The following is a 17796-nucleotide window of genomic DNA, read 5'->3' on the forward strand; positions in this document are numbered from 1 at the left end:
TGGTAAAAGGAGCTGATTTGGCTGGATGATATTTGAAATTATCTTCTTCTAATCCCAAGAGAAACCCAAGGAAGGCCCACTCTTTATTTAATCTAGGCCGTTGATTCCATATTCTGGATACTTTAAATCTGTCGGGATGCCTTCTCCTTTGACCTATGAGAAATCCAGTATTCCCAAACTACTACTCAAACACACAACAGGTATTTGTATTATGTGGCATTATTATAAAAAAAGAGCACAAATTGCTGATTATATAAAGTAACCCATAACATGCTGCTTAGGGAAATCTTGGTATAATTCATCAAATACAGCCTTGCATTAAAGGCCAATTTTAATACAGGATTTTTTTTAAAAAAAGGCATAACATTAACCATAAAAACAGATCAAGCAAACTCTTCCTTAGTGGAAGAGTTGTTTGTTTTTTTCCGTTCAATGGGGTCTGGTTCTCGGAGACCTCCTGGACAAATCCCTGACGTTTTCCTGGCAAGATGTTTCAGAAATGGTTTGCCATTGTCTCCTTGCTAGGGTTGAGAGACAGAGATTGGCCCAAATACACCAAAGCAGGACTAGAAAGCATGGTCCCCCCGATTTCTAATCTTAACTACTGTACTCTAAATTGAAGCTAGTACTCTCTAGTTAGCAAAGCCACTAGGGCAGGGGTAAGCAACCATGGCTATGACTCATGGACTTCAACTCCCAGAAATCCTGAGCCAGCACAGCACAGGAATTCTGGGAGTTGAAGTCCACGAGTCATAAAAGAGCCAAGGTTGCCTACCCCTGCCCTAGAGAATGGCCTGCATACCGCTACTTATAAAAATAACCCGGCCGTCTTGAAAGTTATATTGGAAGTTTGATACCATTTGGCAAAAAAGAATTTGTGGCTACAGTTTGATTATGTATTGATTCATATGAAGTGTAATCTAAACGTTGCTTTTTGCTTTAAATGAGACAAGACTGAACTGGGGTAACTGGTTTGCAAAACGTGTACTCTTGGTGGCATACAGCTGGCAAAACAATAATTATGAAAAAAATAAAAAATGCTTTTGCCTTTTGTAGGATTCAGTCCAGCAGTGGTATCAGCAGTATGCTCAGGCATACCATAGCATTCAAACTAAAGTAGGAGACTTAGAAAACAGTGGCTCAGATGTAAGTTTCTTTCATTTGTTTATTTGCTGGGTTTATATAGCCTGCTTTTCAATTATAGTATCTTTCTTTTAAAAATTAGATATGGTTTTGTTATTATCATTTTCTGATTTTATATATGCTTAAAGAAGCAGCCCATTGTTATTTTTTTTTCTTCCTATTACAACCAAATTCACCTGGACCAAATATTCTGTAGCAGTAGACACCCATAGAAGTCTAGCAGACCCATGTCCCTTGCCTCATTTCCAAACTGCTTTTCTTTGGGTGACAAGAAATTGTTCAGGATTGGCTTCGAAATTTGGTGGGGAGGCAGGAATAAAAATTGCTGATGCATTGTTCTGCAAACTTTATAATTTTTGCTCTAGTCTAGAAAGAAATTTAATTCAGAGGAGTTTTTCCCCAGAGTATGAGGTGGGAAGCAAGCCTGTGTACTATTATAATTTATGCATAAATAACACTTCAAGTTGCAAACCTGTGTTTTCATTTTCTTGTATATGTGCTCTGTTGGGTCTTTTTGGCAATCCTTTTTCATGCTTCACTGAATTTTTCACATGACTTATCAGAAAACAGCCTTACATTACATTGTCCATTTAGCTCTATATTGTCTACAGTAGCTACTCTTCAGAATTTGACTGGAGCCTTCCCAAACCCTACCCAAAGAATCAAGGAATTAAATCTCTGGTTTTGTCCTAGGAAATCAGCAGCTCTGCTCTGGGCAATATTTCCCATCTTCTTGCAAGGGATTGTGTAGAGCAGAGGTCCCCAACCCCTTGGTCCGTGGACCGGTACTGGGCCGTGGCATGCCAACAACCGGTCCGCACAAAGAAACAAAGCCCCATCCATGGGATGCAGGCAGCACACGAAACCACGCCCTCTCTGGTCCGTGGAAAAACCTTTCTCCATGGAACCAGTCCCTGGTGCCCAAAAGGTTGGGGACCTCTGGTGTAGAGAGTAGCTGCGGAATGTCTTTTACTATAGGGATAGGATGTTTTGCCCAGAGTTTGAGCTTATTCTACTTTCACCATGTGGCTCAGGGATCAGATATCAGGCACCAGTTAGTAGCTTAACTGCCAATTTTGCATGACTTGCAGTTTTTAGAAACTCAGAGCTAATCTCTTACAGAGTGAATTGAAATTCCAAAGTCGGGGTATAATTAAGAATGAATAGATTTCTAGTGAAACTTGTTGTGACAGATTCCTGGAAAAGCTTTGCTTTTAGAGATTACATACAGTATATTTCTGTCACCTAGACTTTATTTTGTACTGTGCTTTTCCTAGCTATATACCACTAAAACTCTCATGTTTGACACTTTTTACCCCTGCATTTGGGTGAAACAATGCATGCTTGAGAAACATTTTTTTTAATCAAAGTACCTCAGGCTAACTTACAGAATGCATCCAAAATCCTGGATGCTTGACTCCCCTGGGACTGAAATTTGGCAAGGTTGCAGCCGCTTTCTGATTATACTTCCCAGAAACCCATAGGTTCCACGGCGCAAGGGAAGATGGGAAAAATTTATATCTGCTCACATCCCTGCCTTCCTCTGGCCCTTGCACCCAATCAGCTGGCAGCGAGGCTGCTTTGGAATTGAAGTTTGAAATCTCTGAATGCCTAGTGAGGAAGAACAAAGGAGTGATTCGGATTCCTACGGGCAAAATAGAGTTGGCTAAGGGATGCTGGTGGTTGACAGATGAGTCCTATTCTTCCCTGGAATGATGTTGCCTTTGGGGGACAGAGTAGAGTGAAAGGGTGCAGTTTTCCTCATGGTCCACAGCTGCCTTTTCCCACCTCTCTCCAGCAAAATGTAGGCAGTTCCATGGTTTGGAGGAGGAGGAGTGGGAGGAGGAGGAGAGGAAGAGGACTCTCCTGAGGGGAGGGTAAATAACACAAATTATATTATATGTGGAAAGAGGAAGGATGAGGGAGTGACTGAGATGGCTGCTGGTGAGGTAGGCCTGGCTGGATTGTGCTGGCAGAAGGTGAACCTTGTTCCTCCCTGGAGCAAGAAGGAATGTGGAGCAGGGGTGCAGGTTTCCTTGGAATTCCCAGCTCCCTTTGTTACGCCTTCCCCAGCAAAGTGGCAGACAGTTCCATAGGTCAGCTAAGGAAGCGGAGGAGGCTTCACCAGGACTATCCCTTCCTGTCATGAGGGAGAGGAAATGGCAGATGCCTACAGTATATATGGAAAGAAGAAGGCCAACAAAGACAAAGATGATATGTTGTCTAGTGGGAATTTAAGGCAGTGCCTACTATATGTAGCTGCTTTATCCTTACAACAGTGCTATTACAAATTAGGACTGTAGCGATGTAGCAAGTTCACCAGTGAACTTTAGAAGCAAGAGAAACTCAAGACTACAATCTCCTCTACACCATTCTCTAAGTATTATGCCAGATATGCCTCTCTTTCTGAAAATTTATGTTATTAATTTGTTGCAATTTGATTTCTTAATTGGTTATCAGCTTTCTAACACATATTTTTCTTTTTCTGTTTTGTTCTGTAGGAACCCAGTGGAGGAGTTTATGGTGATTATGGTACCTATTTACAGGTCATGCCTTCATATTATGCTGCAGCCCAAGGATTCTTTCATCCAAGCGCCTTGCCATTTACACCTCAACATCCCCTGAAGGTAAGAAATATTTCTGATGGAGCCTAAAACGACAGAATGCATTAAACATAAGCAACATTTAGATAGCTACAATCCAGAGTCCTATATCCAAAGTCCTATATCATGTTGAGATTCATTGAAGGATAAGTAGGGCAGAGTTTAATCTGCTATAATTTCTTTTTTTTCTTTTTACAATATATATGTTTTGAACAGTTATGTATTCTCAGTTGAGATCTTGTGCTACCATTAAGTGTTCTGAGATAGTGCTAATTTATTAGAGTTGCTGTGAATGCTGTTTGTTATTTTAATAATACTTTTTCTGAGTAACCATGAAATTGGAATCAACTTAGACCTCCTGTAGTCAGGGTTTCACCTGCCTCATGTCCTGCTCTAAAAAACTAGCGGCAATATCCTGAAAGGGCAGCTTTGGAAACTGCAGATAGATTCCTTTTCCACCTGCAAGAATACTTTATACAACTCCACCCAGGAATACATAATCCAGGGAAATAAAATTCTGAAACCATTTCTATCTGTTAAGATCATTTTCTTGTGTGGATCATGGTTAGAGTTTATCAAACACCAAATTCTAGGTGCTGCACATTACTATATTTGACTTTTTATAATCCTTAGATGACTCCAGTAAAAAATGAAAAGCGGAGCTCTTCATACCTCATCACAAATCCAGAAGACAATCCAGTGGAGTATGTTGGCCCACACCCTCAGGGCTCTGGAGTGCATTATACAAAACTGTACCTTAAAAGAAAACGTGTCTATTAAGATTTCTATCTAATTGAAATCAAAATCACTTCTTGTGGCATTCTTGCCACAGTTATCTTTATATATACAGTAGATAACATGTGCAATAGTATTGCAGAAATTAGTTTTGATAAGGAGAAATGGTATGGGGAAGAGGCTTCCAGTTTAATTTTTTGTTGTTTGGGTTTAAACACTTTTGAAATGTGTTTTAAAAGGACAGCAATGTTACGGTGTGAGAGCTACTCTCAAAGCAATGAAATAATGGAACTTTCCTACAGAATTGCTGAGAAACTGCATTGATATTCTTAAAAAGCAATAATGCTGGTCAGTGATGTTACAAGAAATCTCTTTGATGACTTAAGGTCCTTGATTGAAGAGGATTCATGTTTCATTCTGTTGTCTGTTTCACATTAATAATGATACACCATTATTGAGATGATTGGGTTTAGATTTATAACTTTCAAATGTAAATAATATTAGACAACTCTCCTAGCAGTAAGTTAAAAAAATGTCAAGTTACACATGTACTGAAAATAATGTTGAAATATAAAGTATGTATAACAAAGTTTCTGAGGAAATGAAGGACTGATTAGATTTACGTCTGTAGATGTTGGCCTTTAGGGTTATAAGTTCTAAATCTAGACAATATTTAAACACATGTTCAAATTTAGCGTGTAAGAATATTTAATATCCAGTTGGAGCTGAATTTATATTAGTCACTTGCATTTAATTAAATGATTATGCTTTCCAGATTGTTCTTACAGACACCTGATTTATCTCACTTCCAACTTGAAAAGTCTTTTTTGTCACACTTTTTTGACCATTTGTGGGGACGCTCCCCAGAAGTAATACTTTGTACATACGCAAAATGCTTCTGTTGATACGCTTTCTAACTGGTCTACTTTTCTTGTGAGTAAAAATGTGTTTGAAACAGGCTTCTTTACTACTGTGTGTTCAGTATTGAGAACTGTAATATGACTTTACCCATAAAAAAGTAAGTGTATTTAAATCTGATTGAAATGTTTATTGGGGTTGTGCCACTGAGGTCAATAGCAGCTTTATTGCAGCAAGCAGCTGTTCTGTAGAATTAGACCTAAGTGTCATATTTTAACACTAAGTAATGGGTTTTGGTTGTATGCTCCTGGAAGAAGGCAGACACTTCTGGCAGCATTTATAGTGCAACCTTAATTGGACCCACTATATTTATGTACTGGTCTCATTACATTTCCATTATCTTTTGACTAATCAAACTCTTCATAAATAAACGGGCAAGTTAGTGTTCTTACAAGCCTATATAGTTTCGTCCACCTCGCTCATATAGGAAGAGGTTAAATCAGCTGAAGAATGTACACATTGGGCAACCAATCAACTTTTTTTTTACCTGCAATAATATTACAGAAATTTAAGAAATAAGCAGTTATGATAAGATTGTTTTGCCTGGTTATATCTTTATCAAGTGACAGCCCTATGGATGGTTTACAAAGTGAACCTCCTTAATGTATGCCTATAGTAAGGAATGGAAGGAGCGCAAAAGTTCAATGACTTCATCCACAACTTTAATATTATAGTTCTGCTGATATATCACAGCAGCATAATTACTTTGTGCGCTCAAATTGCCGCTTTTAGACATATGGTAGACGTGAATAGAAAAAACAGTAGAAATGCGAAAATAATAATTAGTTTCTCTTCCATTTGCCCATACAAGCTCAAAAAATATGCCCTTCCTTAATTTAATTGTGGGAAGCTTTATAAAAGGTTTCTTTGTATACATAATGGGAGGTGAAGTTCTGCACAGAGATCCTGTAGTTTGTAAGATAAAGAAGTCCCTGCACATTTCACTCTGCTAGTCATTTGACTCTAGGGAGCAGTGTTCATCTCCATTTCAAGGGCTATTGAGCCAGTACTGTCCAAAGACATTTCTGAGGTCATCTGGACAATATAGCATCATGATGCACTGTTACCTTCCCACCGAAGTGGTACCTATTTATCTAGTTACACCTGCATGCTTTCGAACTGCTAGGATGGCAGGAGATAGTGCAAGGACAGGAGGTCACCCAGTCATGCGACGCTCAAGTATCGAATCTGGGCTTTCGGTTTTCCAGCCGATAAGCCCAGTCTTAATGGCTGAGCCATCGTGCCAGTAGAACTAGACTGAATTCCCAGCAGGTATCTAGTAGCAGACCAAATATTTAATATCCAACACTTCTTTATGAAATAGTGCACCCTCGCCCCAGTGGCTTCTATGAAACACTTTTTTAAAAAATCCTATGCTGTGTTTGACCATAATTAACCCACTGTAGGCATTCAAGTTGGTATGCGTAGTCACAATATTTTTTTAGTGTGTTCTTTCTGAGGTTGTCATGCAGCCCAATGAGTCATCATTTGGGGGCCCCTATAATGAGCAGCTATCAGGGAAATGGACAAACACAAAAATGGCTGAGATGGATCAATCACTTCGAAGTACGCTAAGTACAGGCTTGAGCACAAAGCTTATTTAGAACATTTTTTTAAAAAATGGATGAACATTCCTGGATAAAATCAAGAAGTTTTTTTTTAATAAAGAATAACAAAGTGCATATAGAATATTTATAGATTACATAAAAGAACAGGCAATTTGAAAGATGGGTTAGGATTAAAATTATATTTTACATTATTACAAATTCTGAATTGCTCTGTAAATGCAGTATTTTATTTTAGGAAAGAATAGCTTCCTTTTAAAGAAGAATGCCCTGTTTTTTTTTAACCTAAAAAAATACTTGTGAATTGACAGTGAAAAGGACAACCTGGTAAGTCCAGTATCGTGACTCCTTTTCATGTATATGCATATTGCCATTTTCCTTCAATTCAAAACATAGAAGGGATCAGGTTTAGTTAGATTCAACGGATTGGGTTAAGTCTACTTAGAATTGACCAATGAAATTAAAAGCCTTTCTGTAATAGAACTGTAAAGTTCTATTTCCTTTATAAACTGCAGGTAAAATACTTACATTATTGGTGAATAATGTATTGTATTATATTTTATCTGTGGCAACATCCTTGTGCAGAAGGGACAGTGCGGTTCAGAATGAAAGATACACACAAGTCACTCCTCTGGCCAGATGCTTAGTTTGTTGATTTGTCTCATGACGTTTATTAAAAATATTGTCAGGCATGAGGTGTGTCACTTCAATATTGACATAATGCTTTTCCATTTATCTATTTGCCTCACATATAAAAGGTGGGTGTATAAAAAACCCTGCATTCTGCATAAGTCCTACTGTATATAAAAAAAATCAAAGTTATATGAGTATTTCATTTGGAAATTTTCCTTGATAGTAAAAGGAGCAACCATTGCCATTTGGTGATGCCCCAAATATCCTAATCTAACATTCTTCCCCCAACCAAAAATGACAAATTTAAACAGACCATTTCCATAGTTTTCCAATTAAAGGGAAGTAAATAAATGAAAACATCAAACAAGGTCCTAGGGATGAATTACTAGCGGAGGTCTTGGCTTTATACACGTGATGAGGCTGCATTGGCACCAAGCATACAGGAAACAAGTTTACAATTACACAATATACAAAAAGAAATAGGCTGGGACATAAAGAACTAGTGAGTTCCCAACAGTATGCTTTACAGTAATTTCTTCCAATTTCTTCCTATGAATAGCAAGTATCCATAGTATGATATAAATTTTTCCACTTTTAAGATGACTTCAAAAGTATGCTACTCAGTTACGTGGGTAACCGAATTTGAAGGTTACAGATCCATATATAAGTCTTCTCAGTGGAGAGGAATATTTGTATGGCTCTTCCGGCAAAAACAGTATTAGCATTTTTTGCATAATATACATTTTCATGAAGAAGTAATGTAACATGCTGCATACTTTAAGGCCATTATTCTGACAAAACTGCTGCTTTCTTCTAAAAATTCTGATAGCATTCATATGTTGCACAGACCAATCCTATTTTCACCAGTCAGAACCTAAATGAACAGAATACAACAGTTCTGGCCACCCCACTGATGTCAAACTGCCAAGCACTCAATGCTTTTGATGCTTGGGCTGACTGAGTAGCAAACTCTTATTTCCAAGCAAAAAGGAATAGGGCATTACTGAATTGCAAAATTACAAAACGTAGCAACAGGCCGTCTTTTTAAAAATATTTAACAGGAACAGTATAAAAATGTGAGATTATAACTTCGCAATGAGTGTTTCAAAGCCTTGAATCAGATTGTGAAAAGTTGTCCTCTCGCCAGGGTCGTGTATCCAACACTTTCTCATCAGTTGGTTAACCTAGAAAATAAAAGGCACAAAGGTTCTCACCACATTTGCTTTCTGAGGCTGTGACAGCATACAAGGCAAGTTTTCCCCCCCTCCCTTATGGGAGTTTGTTTCTATAACTACCTTAAGGGAACCCATTTAAGAAAGAGACTCTAATTATAGCTTAAGTGTTCTGTAATTTGTAAGGCTATTAAAATATGCTAAAATTGATTATCATACAGTATTATTACATGCTTCATTTCATTGGTCCGTGCTTGATAAAAAAAAGAAAATGAGACCACCTAGCATAGAGCAGATATACGTCTGGTATACCTTGGCAGGCAAATAGCCCATTTGTAGCAGGGAGGTAAGAAAATAAATTAAAACATAAAGTCTAGACACAGAATAATTATGCCTTTGTGAAAATGCAAACTTCCTTACTAGCAAAGAGAGAATTAATTTTTGAGACTATGTAAATGTAAAAATTATGGCAGCTAAGAAACTATCTAAGGAAATGCAATTCTGGGATATTGTCTTTAATAGCTCAGATAGAGTCCTTTGCAGGTCCCAGAGGACCGCATGCAGCTTGTCAGACTAATTCTATGTACAGTTGGTGACAAGAATGCTGAATCTTTTAAAACTGTAGATAAAGCTTTATCATTTATTAAGCATGTTTGGTTTTATATCTGTTAAAAGGTCTTCTCGGAGAAAGACCATTTCAATGAAACCTTTTGCAGGAAGATTTAATTTCTCTCATAGCATCAGGCAAAGGCTTTTTAGGTAGCCTTGGACACACTGGTTGATGCTTTCCCGAGGCCAGATTGCTTCTAGCTTTCAGGATGAGATTTGATTCCTCCTTGCTTATGAAAAGCCTTTGCTGTAGAGGTGTTCTGGGCAACATATGATCTTGTGAAATGAGATAAGTCATGGATACTAAGATAGCTGGACTATAAAATTTGAGTGAAGCTATGTTAAGTTTCCTTTGAATTCCAAACACGTAGCTTCATATTGTATCACTGTCCCCTTCCTACCTCTGCCCTGTCTATATAGTGGGGATTCAGCCACCAGCATCTGAAGGACTGCTGTAGGTTCTAGTTCAAAGGTAACAGAATAACAGAGTTGGAAGGGACTTTGGAGGTCTTCTAGTCCAACCCCTGCTCAAGCAGGGAATTCTATATCATTTCAGACAAATAACCAATAACCTCTGGAGGCAATGACTTTTGTTAGCTTTTCTTTAAAAAAAAAACAAGGTAGGAGAAATCACTTTAGATCAGTAGAAGAAAGACCAGGAAACAATATCCTTGCTAAAATCATCCAGCCTAGGAGAATCAGACTGCTTTCTTGTGAAACTTGTGGCCTAATTTTTTGAAGCTGCTCTTTTGAACCAAGCCCCGTGTAAATATGTATAGTTGCTTCTAGATGTTGAATATAGGGAGATGGTTAGTTGTTCTTTTAACAGACACTTAAGTGTATCATGTAAACTTTGCTGAGTCTTATTGAAGTTGAAGGAGGAGATTATCAAGAAACTGGCACCCATAAAAGGCCAAATATACTAACAGTAAGGCTATAATCTTGGGAAATAACTTTGGAATAGAAGAAAGGACAGAGGAGGGAATGGAATCCCAAAATTATTGATATTTTTATGGTAATACAAAGATACCTGTGATGATGGTTGTGTATAGGCACATGGAGCTGTGCTCCAATATATCTATATATCTATATCTATATATAGGGCTTTTTTTCTCATAGAATGCTCAGAACGGCGTTCCGGCACCTTTTTTTTTTTTTGCAAAAAAAAAGAAAGCTCCCTCTATTGGCTTGAGTAGGCAATAGGAGTAGGCAATCTTGACTCTTTTTTATGACTCGTGGACTTCAACTCCCAGAAATCCTGAGCCAGCCACGCTGAGGGGAAAGAGAGAGGTTTCCAAGCTGAGCCATGCTAGCTCAGGAATTCTGGGAGTTGAAGTCCTTGAGTCATGAAAGAGCCAAGGTTGCCTACCCTGCACTAGAGGAGGACATTAAAATTATTTACAAGGTTACTTCTTTAGGAACTAAACTTTTAGAATCTAAAACAGCTAATTCAAAAAAGCTAACAGGAAAGAACCTCACATTTTTCATCTGCTTCTGTCTTTTGGAAGGTAAAATTAGATAACAAAATAATCTATTTCCTATGTTAACATCTCTGCAATGCAATCAATAAAGGTAACAGGAAAGAAATGAGAAACATTTTTTCTCAATGTAATATGTCTAATTTAGCTGATGCTAGAAAAAAATTGTATCTTTTGTACACTCTTGAAATCTATTTTGAATCTATAACCATTTATTACAACTAAACCACTTTAAATTAAATAATTCTTAAGAATGAAATATTCTTAATTTGGACTTTACTTTTACTGTTTGGACTGTTGTGTGTTTTGAAAAATAGATTATTTAGAATCTAGTTATGTTGCACTTCAGTCTTTAAATAATTAACCTAGTATATACATAACAATATATGATGTTTTCCATGGTGAGCTTAACATCAATAACAACATTTATTAAAAAAGCTAAAATAATTTCTGGTGGTATTATCTGTACATTAAAATTTTGTTTAGTCACAATCTTTCACTTTTCACATTCTGGACAAGCAGTGGTCATATATCCTAGCAAAAGATGTTACATATGTGCATAAGCGTAGTCAGTAGTATATGCCTTTTTAAAAATATCAAACATGCAAAGAAACAAAAAAAGTCCAAAATATCTGTATTACATCCAATAATGCCAACTTTGCAACCAATATTTCTCATCTATAACTATGGCACCCTAAGGATACCTGCATACATGCAAATGCTTCTCTGGGATCAGTAACGCAGCAGGGATTGCTTTTTCCTTCCAGTAACTGATTGCTGGGAAATACCAAACATGGCCTTGAGAATTCCAATGTTTGTTACAAATTTTTCTGGATGTGGTTGGAAAGAGGCTGTTTGGCGCCGGAGACCACTGCCACAAGGAACACAGCTCTGGGTCGGGGTTCGGAGCAGCTCTGGGTGGGGGCTCAGCACAGGCCGCGGCGTGGCAACTGTGGGGAGGGGAATCCCCATGCCAGCTGTGGGGAGGGGAAACCCCGCGGCATGTGGCTCTGAGCCTCAGGGGCGAGGGTGCAAAGGACGGGCAGCGACGCCATAGCAAGACACCAGCATCGCTCCCAGTGACAGCACGTCTGAGTTCCGGCACCTTTTTTTTTTTTTTTTTTTTGAAAAAAAGCACTGTCTATAACTATCTATATATCTACATCTACATCTATATCTATCTATCTATCTATCTATCTATCTATCTATCTATCTATCTATCTATCTATCTGTTATTCTAAATAGCTTCTTTGAGAAAAATTGTTGAATACTGAACTTCAAATATATTACAAATGAAGCCCACTGTTGCTCTTCTGTATCTTTTTTTTTTTTGGAATGGCAAAAATAGAATAAACACCAAAGACTTTTTGAGCAATTAGAACAACTTCGCTGGCCCTTATGTTTAAAAGGTGCTTCAGGAAACGGTTGACTGTGCTGCATTGAGTACACCTTGCAGCTGATGCTAGAACAGATTAATTAATTAATTAATTATTGGGACTTATATGCCGCCCTATCTCCCGAAGGACTCAGGGCGGCTAACAACAATAAAACACAAAAATACAAATGTTAAAAAAAGATTAAACTAAGCTTGACATTGTGTTTTCTTTTTAATCGATTTGTTCAATGAGATGTCCCAAGCCAAAAAAGAACTGGAAAAATCTAACCACTTTTCAAACAAAATGCAGCATCACAAATTTTGCCTGCCTCCGTTACAGAAGTGGGAGAGGCCTCTACAGAAGAGGAATCTAGCTCTTTTCTACGAAGGCTGGTGTTTCAGAAATGAAAAGAAAGAACTCACTGGGAGTCAAGAATGATGTGTTTAAATATTTTCATGTTGTTTTTCTTCCTGAGATGAAATAAAACTTTCAAGTTGCCCATAGATTCTGCAAAGATACCCTTTAAGCCTTATCCAAATAGAAGCTATCATAAAAAGAAAGGGAATGCCAATTTGACTTGAAGCCACACCTGTATTCAAGTCATATTCTCTACTTGCACAATTTTGTGTGTTCTTTTGCAGTTTAAGAGATGTTAAGAAGGCTTAACGAAGTGAACAAAGTGAAGTCTCTCACCTTTGGGTGGTTTCTCCTCCTCCCCCCCAGTTCAGATAAATAGTTATTCAAATAACGTTTTAATTATATAAGCTGCTACCTTTTAATTGTATTTGTCATGTCCTAAGAATGATGATGATTTGACCACTGAAAGTACTAGAATTATTTCTACCTTGTACAAAAGACAAAAATGTGGCCTTAAAAGAACTGCCCTGTGAAGGCTGTTACTATATCTGCTGACAAAGGATGGGATAAAATGGCATCGCCAGAGGAATGTGTAGCATTAAGGTGCCCATCTGGGAGGGAGAGGCTGGCTTCTGCCTCTAAAAAGCTGAGGAAAAAGTGGCAGCTGAATCTGTAGAACATGGAAGGCAGCTAGCTAACGCTGAGAGGATGGATGCTGCCTTCAATAAGCACCTGGGCAGGGCTGAGAAAGAGGACCATTTTCTTCGGGCTTTCAACTGCTCACAGCAGCAGTGTGGGTCAATAACTTCCACACTCACTCCTGGTGAAACTTGCTATCTGCCTGGTTTCTAACTGGTGCATTCCACAAGCCAATCGGGCAGGAGAAAAAAATGCAGGGAAATGGAAGTGTTTGGTTGGCGTGGTGGTGTGCACTGGTTAGAATGCAGTACTGCAGGCTGCTTCTGCTGACCGCCGGCTGCCAGCAGTTTGGCAGTTCGAGTCTCATCAGCTCAGGGTTGACTTAGCCTTCCATCCTTCCGAGGTCGGTAAAATGAGGACCCAGGTTGTTGGGGGCACTATGCTGACTCTGTAAACTGCTTAGAGACGGCTGTAAAGAACTGTGAAGCGGTATAAAAGTCTAAATGCTATTGCTATTCAGTTCTCTGTAAAAAAAATCAGGCAAAGAATTACAACTGGAAGAAGGAAAGCAAAATTTAAGTGGAAAAAAAGAGTAATTCATTTTTTGAAGGAAAAAACCCCTAAACTGATGAAACTTCATCAGACGGGAGAAGAATTAAAGGTCTCATGATTGAATCTGGGTAGAACGATGACGCTCACTCAATATGGTTTGTAGACCAACTGAGACCAGTGATCTTAAGTTGGAGGTTTGAATGAAGAACCCACACCTTCCTCTCAAAGGGGCCCTGACAGTCATATAAGAGATTCATCTCAATCCCTGTTTAGAAAAGTATGCATGTTTGGCTTACGGAAGGCTTGTCTCAAATTAACATTTCTACTTTCAGATTTGGATGTAGTTGTCCCAAAAACACAAAGGTCACCAAACTAGTGGAATGAAACTTCTGTTCTGTATAGAAATGTCTGGGGAAAATTATCTTTTAATGTTGTAAGTAAAACTTCCAATAAAATGATTACCAAAAAAAAGTTTGAGGAAAAATGATCAAGGCTGGAATGCTCAAATATGTTATAAGGAGGGTATTGATTTTCCTCTGAATGTCTTCTCTGTAAAGTAATGAGATGCTATACATTTGTGATCAATGTATTTAAATATGGAATTCTACTTCCTCCCCAAGCCCTGGGGGGAAATCACAACTCAGCCAAATTTCTGCAGAAACTCTCGGGGAAAAGGAAGTAGATCATTTGGATAATAAAGTGGAAAGGGGGACATTTACAGTGAGCTTAATTAATACTTCAATTACAGTGAGAGGAGTTCATCCTTTCCCTGTAACTAATTCAAATTTGGGGAAGTGAGGGGTTTCCGTATGACCTACAGAAAGAACTTTCAGAGCACATAAAGAGGAAGTACATTTATGCCTTACTAATTATCCTTAGATTTGTTTAAATCTGTTACGGTTAGTGCTTAATAGCATTGCCATTTTGATGACAGTTAAAAGCATTAAAAAAAATCAGACACCCTTTTATAAAAGAAAGGCAAAAACATATTTACCTCTTCTGGATAGTTTTTAGGACAAGGCAAGCGTTTCCCCTCTGCTAATATGCGTACCAGCCGTGTGACTGTCATCTGGCCTTGCGTTGGGCCAATCATATTCAGGAATTCCTGTAGATTACAAAAATATATACTAAGCAGCATTCCTCCTGATGAGAGATCCAGTAAGGTAGGCATTAATCAGGCTGGTAAAAAATACAGCAAAACTTTTATGTTCATAACTTCTTGGATGCTGTTCCTTCCCAATGAATTGAGAAACATAACCACAAATATTAATTGGCTTAAATATCTAGGACAGCAGAGGAATATTTGGACAGTTCAAACATTTAATAATATATTTGGTAGGTAAAGTAAGATTTCCAGAAAAATGCCCTGAATATTTATACCCCCCCTTTTTTTTTAACAAATTATGGGCAATGAAGCATCTCAAAAACTACCGTATTTTCCGGCGTATAAGACGACTTTTTAACCCATGAAAATCACCTCAAAAGTTGGGGGGTCGTCTTATACGCCCAGTCGTCTTATATGCCGGAAAATCAGTGGGTGGCGTCTGGCGGGAGCCGGCAGGGCAGTCCTTAGCAGCTGGGGAGTGCGCGCGTGTGCAAGACTGCCCTGCCGGCTGCCGCCCGACGCTCTTCCCTCTTGAGGCAGCATCGCTCCCCGGCTCCTAAGGAGTCCTCGGGGATGCTGCCTCAAGAGGGAAGAGCGTCGACGGGAGCCGGCAGGGAAGTCCTGCTCTCGTCTGATGCTGCGCTTCCGCCGGGCGGTGCTGGCCGAGACGAGCCAGCAGGCAGCCGCCGTGAGCGCGGCGCTGAGGGGCAGCGGCAGGACGGCCCAGCGCCTGCAGGACGGCCAGCAGCCCCATGCGCAGCAGCAGCCACCAGCTCAGCAACAGGTCCGAGCGCAGGAGCCGCACCGCCAGGCTGCCCAGGAAAAGCAGCCACACCGAGAGGCTGCACGCCCAGTCCAGCTCCATGAGGGGCAGGGCGGGAAGCCGGCCGGGAAGAGGGACTGGGAGCCCGGGCCGAGCGCGCCTCGGCCGACGGTGAGAGGGAAGCGGCACATGAAAAAGAGGCTGCGGGTGGAGCTGCCCCGCCCTGCGCCGAATGGGAGAAGTTCAAGGCCTGGGGGGGGAAGCAGGAGGGGCGCCGGCCGTGGCGGGGTGGCGGCTGCCCTCCAGTGCTGCCTGCCGCCCGGGAAACGCACCTCAGGGGCCGGCAGAAGCGCGGGAGCAGCGGGAGGGCCGGCGGGGCCAGTCGGGCCTTCGCCTCCTCTGCGACGGACAGGGAGGGCAGGGCATGTAAGTATTTTCCGGCGTATAAGACAAAAAACCTTGAAAAACTTCTTAAAAGTAGGGGGTCATCTTATACGCCGGAAAATACGGTACTTGCAAGCAAGAATCCCCGGTGGGATATTGAGCATTACACTAGGAAAAAAAAATTCTTTCAATGTTACTTACTGCCATTGGACTACACTCAGAATCACAGTAAGTTAAAAGTTCATACAGGGTCACTCCAAAGGACCAGACATCTGAAGCAATATAGAATTTGCTCTGTAATAGGCATTCAGGAGCATACCTGCAAATGTAGGAGATTGATTAGTTATTATTATTTCACTGGTTTAATTTAACATTGTTGCCCGACATTTACCCAATTAATAATGGGAAATGTTTGATTTCTGGGCTGTAGAGATAAAGTCGTCACAACGTGCATTGTTAACTTAATCCTAGAACAAAGGGTTGAAGGACAAACACAAGTGTTAAGCAGCAGTTGAAGAGAAAACAAAAAGGAAACAAATCGAAATATAAGCAATAAGTTACTGACAATAAGCAACTGTTACAACAGAAAAGAAAAAAAAATGTTTTTAGGAGATGAGAATAAGGCCAAATTCACCAGTTTCTGTAAACAATTCCTATGTTGAGGCTAAAGTAGGTGGGCAGTTTGATGCTCTCCCAACAGCTCTGGCACAATGATCACTTTCAAAGTTGGTTGTGTAGCCCAAAGCATTTGGGAGGGCCCAGATGCTTGCCTCCATCTAAACATTAATGGAAGCAAATACTATACCTTTATTTGTACTTGTGTTCGTTTAACAGTAATTTTGAGACTGTAGTAGATGATACAATGCTCTCATTTTAGGCCCAACCCATATAATTAATTCAAGTGATTTTAACCAAGCATGTCTTCCAGTTATAAGGGGGGATACTTTCCCTGCTTACTCTACTCCAGCAGTTCTCAACCTTTCTGGCTCTGCGAACTGGCAGCAGCAGGTGTGTGTGTGGGGGGATGGTTTTGTGCATATGCACACCACTTGTACTAATGCAGATTGCGCAGTTTGGTTCCCAGTGGCCAAGGCCCAAGGGTTGAGGACCCCTGCTCTACTCCATTCTCAGGAACTTTCCAATGACTAATTACAAAATAGCACGAAGGTATCACTGCGCCAGGAACCACAGGATTATACAACAGAATGGTCCACAGTGACACAGAAGAGGTTCACTCACTTTGGCCAATTGCTTTATTGAAGGAAAAATAATTGCTTAGGTTCCATCTCTTACCAGAACACAGGGCTGTCTCGATCATCATTTACTTTGTAATATTCCTTATCGGTTTCAATGGTTTTAGTCAATCCAAAGTCCCCAATCTTTACTCTCTGCTCATTTTCAACTAGAACGTTTCTTGCTGCTAAGTCTCGATGAACATACTGTCGAGATCCAAGATAATCCATTCCCTGAATGAAAAAACAAACATTTGAAGTCAATTTTATTTTCTTCTGGCCAACCACTTAAAACAGTGACTCAAACTTTTCTTCACCGCGGACCCCTTTACATACCTTTTGTGGCCACAGATCTCCAAGACTTAACTCAAGATTTAAATCATAACATTTCTTCAAACTTTTGCGGACCCCCTGTGGCAACATCACAGCCCACCAGGAGTGAGCAGACCACAGGCTGAAAACCACTGACTTAGAACATTTTCTTTAAAGAGTTTTCTTCAAAGGGTTATGCCAAATTCCTTTGTTTCATTAA

The 17796-nt window shown here is 39.7% G+C and overlaps 2 protein-coding genes across 7 annotated transcripts in view; one reads left to right on the forward strand and one right to left on the reverse strand.

Moving 5' to 3' along the window:
• RAVER2 (ribonucleoprotein, PTB binding 2) overlaps positions 1 to 5793 on the forward strand; it is a 55968-nt gene extending 50175 nt beyond the window's left edge. Inside the window, exons 12-14 of one of the 2 annotated variants that reach the window (XM_081324945.1) lie at positions 1057 to 1146; positions 3645 to 3770; positions 4380 to 5793. In XM_081324945.1, the coding sequence (XP_081181071.1) occupies positions 1057 to 1146; positions 3645 to 3770; positions 4380 to 4526 (363 nt within the window). In that variant the 3' untranslated portion in view covers positions 4527 to 5793. The remainder of the gene's footprint in view (positions 1 to 1056; positions 1147 to 3644; positions 3771 to 4379) is intronic. The other variant, XM_081324946.1, reaches the window with a different exon arrangement.
• A 1250-nt stretch (positions 5794 to 7043) lies between these two features.
• Positions 7044 to 17796, reverse strand: part of JAK1 (Janus kinase 1) — a 67787-nt gene continuing 57034 nt past the window's right edge. For all 5 annotated transcript variants that reach the window (XM_081326101.1, XM_081326103.1, XM_081326105.1 and 2 more), the window contains 4 exons: positions 17326 to 17498; positions 16234 to 16351; positions 14775 to 14885; positions 7044 to 8781 (listed from right to left, as the gene is read on the reverse strand). In XM_081326101.1, the coding sequence (XP_081182227.1) occupies positions 8680 to 8781; positions 14775 to 14885; positions 16234 to 16351; positions 17326 to 17498 (504 nt within the window). In that variant the 3' untranslated portion in view covers positions 7044 to 8679. The remainder of the gene's footprint in view (positions 8782 to 14774; positions 14886 to 16233; positions 16352 to 17325; positions 17499 to 17796) is intronic.

This window comes from Vipera berus (assembly GCF_964194415.1).
Source record: "Vipera berus genome assembly, chromosome: 3".
Taxonomy (NCBI): domain Eukaryota; kingdom Metazoa; phylum Chordata; class Lepidosauria; order Squamata; family Viperidae; genus Vipera; species Vipera berus.